Genomic DNA, 7500 nt, shown 5'->3' with positions numbered 1-7500 from the left:
TTTAGGTCAACTATCTCTTGATATAGAGGAATGGGGAATTATTAATGAGGCCAAAGAGAAACCGCCCTACGGCATGTGCTGATACCATCTTCACGCGTCAAGATTCCTAAACGATACCTATGGTTGTCCTCATTATCCTGTACGATAGGAATACCAATGTTTTAGCTTGTTGTTGCCTTACTGTTTTAGTAGTAGTAGTAGTAGTAGTAGTAGTGGTAGTAGTAGTAGTAGTGGTAGTAGTAGTAGTAGTAGTAGTAGTAGTGGTAGTAGTAGTAGTAGTAGTAGTAGTAGTAGTAGTAGTAGTAGTAGTAGTAGTAGTAGTAGTAGTAGTAGTAGTAGTAGTATAGCTGAAGGAGAAGGAATTCCAATGGTATCTTGTTTTCTTCCTATTATTATTATTATTATTATTATTATTATTATTATTATTATCATTATTATTATTATTATAGCTGAAGTAGAAAAATTTTCAATGGTATATTGTTTTCTTCATCTTATTATTATTATTATTATTATTATTATTATATCTGAAGGAGAAGGAATTTCAATGGTATCTTATGCTTTACTGAGTATTTCCAATTCCCTTGTCAGTTTTCGATGAAAATTAAATGATCCTTAACTATCACTCGAATCATTTCACTTTGATAAATGGAGGGTGTAATAGCTTTCGTCCTGTTAGGAGTGTCAGTGTCTTGGTATAATAAAACTCAGTATAATATCTCAGTATAATAAAACGGAGGACGTGAACGAAAACACTGACGGCGAACAATCCTTTACGGAAATGGCTTCCAAATGAATAGCGTAAAAAAATGTTTCTTGGACTTTCGTCTCGTTTTCATAATGGCCTTTGGTAGCCTACGTTGCAATTATTCAATTATCTTTTATTTAATTTCCCGAGCTTCTGTCCATCAGTAATGGTTTGCGAGGTTCAGGCAAAGTATATTCGACTACGAAACCGTAAATTAGTGATTCTCTGAAAAAATATTTTAGAATAAGATATTGTTCATGTCTGGCGATCTATTTCCATGCGTTAATGCGATTATGATTGCATAGTTTGACAAAAAAAAAGAAAAAAGAAAAAAAAAGATGAAAAAAATATCGGTTTATGTGTACGTGTCTGAGAGCGAAAGTCTACCTTCGTTTTTTTCTCTCTTTCATTCTTTTTTGTGTTTATATGTTGGTATGTTCATACATGTTTGCAAGTGCATGTGTTAGTGCCATATGTATGTGTCCATATGCACGTATGCTGGCGATTGGGGGTGAGTGTATACAGCCGAAAGGAGAGAACACATATGCTGGCGATTGGGGGTGAGTGTATACAGCCTATAGGAGAGAACACAGCGGAAAGCACGAAGACTAACACAAAGGCCTCCTCAGCTCGAGCAACTGCCTACGATGGGCAAGGCGAAGATGACGGAGCTGCTGCAGAGCGGGAAGGACAAGATCCCGAAGCGTGTGTACGATCAGCTGCAGGAGATGAACACCTCTGTCTTCACCACCCCGGCGGAGGCACTGGCACTCCTGAGAGGGAAATTACAGGCAGTAAGTCCTATGGTGTCGCGATGGCTCGTCTCGTGGTTGGGCTAAAAAATAGTTTGTGAAATTCGTTTGAATCAAGTAATATCTTTATTTATTTTCTAATTACTGATGTCTGTAGTTGTCTGTAAAGTAAGAATACACCGACATAACTGAAAATAACTTTCTGTGAACGGTATTCAAAGCCACATCCTTAAGCAACCTACCACTTAGACCCTTCAAACCATCTTATCCGTCTTCCACCTCCTTCCCACTCAAGTGCAAGAACGTCTTCGCTGAGATGGCCGGAGTGAAGCCGATGGCTGAGGGCGGCGACGGGGCGACCGCCGACCCAGGGACCTGCCAGGTAGGTTCCCTCCTGAAGGTCGTCTGCCTAAGCGACCTTGACATTCCCGCTCTCGTCCCAACCCTCCTGCTGGTGTCCCGGACCTGTTGCTCTTGGCCCAGATGCAATGATACCTTTGCAAATCACGAAAGCATTTGACTGACAAGCTTATTAACATCCACGACAGGTGCAGGAAGACCCTCAGAAACACTCGAAATAATTCATAGAGCAATACGAACCCTCCAGCCAACGCTCATAAAAAGAAATTGCTTTTGACAGAAGACATGCCTCTCCCATTATTTCTCTTGCATAATATAATGATGTTCTTCCTTCCTCTTCTTCCCAGGACAACCGCCGACAGCTGCAGATCTTACAGAGGATGTTGGGGAAGCCGAATATGTGGACGAAGGGTAACGTGACCGAGATGGGAACACTGGTTCTCTCGCTCCCACCGAAGGCGATCGAGATGGTGAACAACGTCACGGTTCTCAACGAGATGTGAGTTGCTCGGTCTCGACGTGGGGGGTGTGTGTGTGCGTGTGTGTGTGTGTGTGTGTGTGTGCGTGTGTGTGTGTGTGTGCGCGTGTGTGTGTGTGTGTGTGTGTGGAGTATTTTTGGATAAATCTTGACTCATATCTCTACAGGCTAGTTACATGATCCTGAACCCAAGCAAGTCATACCGATTTAAAATTCAAATGATATCCTTTCTCTCCCTCTCCTCGACCCTTCCGACTCCGCCCTCCTACTCCCTCTGCTGTTGCTTCTGTTCCTCCTCCTCCTTCTCCTTTTCCTCCTCCTCCTCTTCTTCTTTTTCTTCTTCTTCTTCTTCCTGCTCCTCTTCCTCCCCTCCTCCCCCCCCTCCTCCCCCTCCCCTCACCCTTTTCCTTCCCCCTCTCCCTCCCTCTCCCCTCCCCGCTCATCCCTCCAACGCCCCCCCCCCCCTCCCCTCGCCCTTCCTCCCCTTCTCCTCCCCTCGCCCTTTTCCCTCCTCCTCTTCCTCCCTTCCTCCCTCTTCCCCCTTACCCCTCATCCCCCACCTCTCCTCTCGCCCTTTCTCCCTTACCTCCCCTCCTCCTCCTCTTGCCCTTCTTCCCCCTCCTCTTCCTTCCTTCCTCCCTCTTCCCCCTTCCACACACCCCTCCCTCCCCCTCCCCCTTCCCCCTCATCCCCTCCTCTCGCCCTTCCTCCCCCCTCCCCTTCTCCTCCCCCTCCTCTTCTCTCGCTCCCTCTCTCCTCCCCTCGTCCGCCCCTCTTCCCCCTCCTCCTTCCTCTCTTCCACCTCCTCCCACCTCCCCCTCATCCCTCCAACGCCCCCCCACCCGCCCACCCTCTCACCCTTCTCCACCCTCCTCCCCTCCCCCTCCAGTGAGCGGATCCTCCAGACGTGCACGGTGTCCCGCCCGCCCACCGACTGTCCTCCGAAGGGGCTGGTGAACCGGATGCAGGGGGTCATCGCGCTCAAGAAGTACGGCCGCCCATCCCAGTGGACGGCCGCCAACATCACGAGCATGGGCGGCGTCGAGAAGATCCCCCGAAGCGCCATTCCAGCGCTGCAGGACAAGACGCTGACGGACATCAAGGCGGATCTGATCAAGGTGGGTTGGTGTTGGGGCGCGTTGGGGGGGTGGGGTTGGGGGGTGGGGTGGGGGGGTGGGGGGTCGAAAGGGGTGTAGGTATATATATGTGTGTCTCTCTGTCTGTCTATTTATCTATCTGTCTATCTGGATGTCTATATCTCTGTCTCTATCTCCTTCTCTTTTTCTCTTTCTCTTTCTCTTTCTCTCTCTCTCTCTCTCTCTCTCTCTCTCTCTCTCTCTCTCTCTCTCTCTCTCTCTCTCTCTATATATATATATATATATATATATATATATATATATATATATATATATATATATATATATATATATATTCTGTTTCTTTCTCTCTTTCTCTCTCTCTCTCTCTCTCTCTCTCTCTCTTTCTCTTTCTCTTTCTTTTTTTCTTTATATATATATATATATATATATATATATATATATATATATATATATATATATATATATATATGTATGTATGTATGTATATATATATATATATATATATATATATATATATATATATATATATATATATATATATATATATATATATATATATATATATATATATATATATATATATATATATATATACATATCTATCTATCTATCTATCTACCTATCTATCTATCTATCTATCTATCTATCTATCTATCTATCTATCTATCTATCTATCTATCTATCTATCTATCTATCTATATATATATATATATCTATATATATATATATATATATATATATATATATATATATATATATATATATATATATATTATTCCACTAGTACACTTATATTATTTGTTTATCTTGACTACGCTAGTTGCACATTACATTTTTCCTAATAATCCAACGACATTGCATTGAATGCAAGTGTTCCAGCCTTTTTGCTGTATCCTCCTCCCGCTTTTTGCTGTGTCCTCCTCCCCTTTTGCTGTGTCCTCCTCCCTTTTGCTGTATCCTCCTCCCTTTTTGCTGTGTCCTCCTCCCTTTTTGCTGTATCCTCCTCCCCTTTTGCTGTATCCTCCTCCCCTTTCGCTGTATCCTCCTCCCTTTTTGCTGTGTCCTCCTCCCTTTTTGCTGTATCCTCCTCCCTTTTTGCTGTATCCTCCTCCCCTTTCGCTGTATCCTCCTCCCTTTTTGCTGTGTCCTCCTCCCTTTTTGCTGTATCCTCCTCCCTTTTTGCTGCATCCTCCTCCCTTTTTGCTGTGTCCTCCTCCCTTTTTGCTGTATCCTCCTCCCCTTTTGCTGTATCCTCCTCCCTTTTTGCTGTATCCTCCTCCCCTTTCGCTGTATCCTCCTCCCTTTTTGCTGTGTCCTCCTCCCTTTTTGCTGTATCCTCCTCCCTTTTTGCTGCATCCTCCTCCCTTTTTGCTGTATCCTCCTCCCTTGTTGCTGTATCCTCCTCCTAACACGTGCTAAGCGGAGTCCTGCCTTGCCCGCAGTTGAACGTCAAAGGCCAAGAGGGATGGATGGTGACCAAGGCGCTCGCAAAAGCAGAGAAGGTTATGGACAAGACGCCTGCCGAGGTAGGTTTATACTTTTGGATGTTTTATGCGTTTTCATTACTGATTCGCGGTTTTGATGGCTTTTGGTGGGCTGATGACGTTGGTGGATGGTTTTGCTAACCTTGGATCGAATATTACTTCATCCTATATCATTGTTTTATAAGTATTTCTACTTTTTTTTCTCTCTCGCTTCGCTAAGATTTGCACTTTTTTCAAGTTATCTTCAGTCATTCTACTTCAAACATCATCAGACCCCTTCTCCTTCCCCATCACCACCCCTGCCACCAGTTTTCTAACCTGCCCCCCCCCCCCACACCACCACCACCATCAGCCCTTTAACCCTCCCCCTTCCTCCCCTCCTCATCACCCCCCTCCGTCCCTCCCAACCACCCCCACCACCACAAGCAGCCCTCTAACCCTCCCCCTCCCTCCCTCCCTCCCCACCACCCCTATCACCAGCCCTCTAACCCTCCCCCTTCCTCACCCTCCTCATCAAACCCCTACCCCTCCCTCCCTCCTCCCCCCACCACCCCCACCAGCAGCCCTCTAACCCTCCCCATTCCGCCCCCTCCTCAGAACACCCCTACCCCTCCCTCCCTCCCTCCCTCCTTCTTCCCCCACCACCAGCCCTCTAACCCTCTCCCTCCTTCCCTCCCTCACCCCTACCACCAGCCCTCTAACCCTCCCCCTTCCTCATCCTCCTCAGAACCCCCCTCCCCTCCCTCCCTCTCCCCCCACCACCAGCCCTCTAACCCTCCCCTTCCGTCCCTCCTCAGAACCCCCTCCCTCCCTCACCTCTCCTCATCACCAGCCCTCTAACCCCTTCCTCCCTTCCTTCTCCCCCTCAGAACCCCCTACCACCAGCCCTCTAACCCTCCCCACCCCCCAACCACCCACCACAACCAGCCCTCTAACTCTCCCCCTTCCCCACCACCCCCACTCATCAGCAGCAGCCCTCTAACCCTCCACCTTCCTCCCTCCCCACCAGCCCTCTAACCCTCCCCTTCCAGCCCCCTAACCCTCAGAACCCCCTCCCCTCCCCACCACCCTCCACCACCACCACCCCCAACCACCAGCCCTCTAACCCTCCCCCTTCCGCCCCCTCCTTCATCACCCCCACCTCCCCAGCTCCTCTAACCCTCCCCACCACCCCCACCACCCCCTACCACCATTTCTCCAACCTGCCCCCTCTCTCACCCTCCTCATCACCCCCTACCCCTTCCTCCCTCCTTCCTTCTCCCCCCACCCCCCAACCACCCCACCACCACCAGCCCTCTAACCCTCCCTCCTTCCCTCCCCACCACCCCTATCACCAGCCCTCTAACCCTCCCCCTTCCGCCCCCTCCTCATCACCCCCTCCCCCTCCCTCCTTCTCCTCCCACCACCACCCCCACCACCAGCCCTCTAACTCTCCCCCTTCCGCCCCCTCCCCACCACCACCACCACCAGCCCTCTAACCCTCCCTCCTTCTCCCCCCACCACCAACCCCACCACCAGCCCTCTAACCACCCCTCCCTCCTTCTCACCACTACCACCAGCCCTCTAACTCTCCCCCTCCCCACCACCCCCCACCACCAGCCCTCTAACCCTCCCCCTTCTCTCACCCTCCTCATCAAACCCCTACCCCTTCCTCCCTCCTTCTCCCTCCCTCCCCACCACCCCTACCACCACCAGCCCTCTAACCCTCCCCCTTCCTCACCCTCCTCATCACCCCCTACCCCATCCACCAGCCCTCTCCCAACCCCCTACCCCTTCCTTCCCTCTCTCCCCACAACCCCCCCACCACCACCACCCCTCTAACCCTCCCCCTTCCATCTCTCCTCATTACCCCCTCCCCCTCCCTCCCTCTCCCCACCACCAGCAGCCCTCTAACTCTCCCCCTCCCCACCACCCCCCACCACCACCAGCCCTCTAACCCTCGCCCTCCCTCCCTCCCCACCAACCCCTATCACCAGCCCTCTAACCCGCCCCTTCCTCCCTCCCTCTCCCTCCCTCTCCCCCCTCTCCCTTCCTCCCCCCCTCCTTCCCACCACCACCACCACCCACCACCACCAGCCCTCTAACCCTCCCCCTTCCTCCCCCTCCTCAGAAACCCCCCTTCACCCCCCCTCTACCACCAGCCCTCTAACCCTCCCCCATTTCCTTCCGTCTCCTCAGACCAAGACCTGGATCGACGGCCTAGGCACCCTCAAGCCCTTCGTCACGCGCGGAGACGTGTCCGCCGCCGCCGCAGAGAACGCGGACGTGAAAGCGATCCTCCTGGCCAACGCGAAGGCCAAGACGATGGACATGCCCGCTCGCGTAAGTCCCCCAGGGTGTGGGTCGTCCCGGGTGGGGGAGCGGGTAGTTGGCGAGTCGTGGATGGTTCCCAAGTGGGTTGTTAGTGAGTCGTGGATGGTCCCAAGTGGGTTGTTAGCGAGTCGTGGATGGTCCCAAGTGGGTTGTTAGCGAGTCGTGGATGGTCCCAAGTGGGTTGTTAGCGAGTCGTGGATGGTCCCAAGTGGGTTGTTAGCGAGTCGTGGATGGTCCCAAGTGGGTTGTTAGCGAGTCGTGGGTGGTC

The 7500-nt window shown here is 50.6% G+C and overlaps 1 protein-coding gene across 3 annotated transcripts in view; it reads left to right on the top strand.

Moving 5' to 3' along the window:
* Positions 1-7500, top strand: part of LOC113818902 (uncharacterized) — a 47518-nt gene that overhangs the window by 17766 nt on the left and 22252 nt on the right. For all 3 annotated transcript variants that reach the window (XM_070124985.1, XM_070124979.1, XM_070124973.1), the window contains exons 5-10: positions 1375-1539; positions 1793-1879; positions 2205-2356; positions 3225-3453; positions 4878-4961; positions 7098-7241. In XM_070124985.1, coding sequence (XP_069981086.1) covers positions 1375-1539; positions 1793-1879; positions 2205-2356; positions 3225-3453; positions 4878-4961; positions 7098-7241 — 861 coding nt within the window. The remainder of the gene's footprint in view (positions 1-1374; positions 1540-1792; positions 1880-2204; positions 2357-3224; positions 3454-4877; positions 4962-7097; positions 7242-7500) is intronic.

This window comes from Penaeus vannamei, chromosome 1, assembly GCF_042767895.1.
Source record: "Penaeus vannamei isolate JL-2024 chromosome 1, ASM4276789v1, whole genome shotgun sequence".
NCBI lineage: Eukaryota > Metazoa > Arthropoda > Malacostraca > Decapoda > Penaeidae > Penaeus > Penaeus vannamei.
The sequence above is the reverse complement of the archived record's forward strand: the minus strand, read 5'-3'. Positions and strand labels throughout refer to the sequence as shown.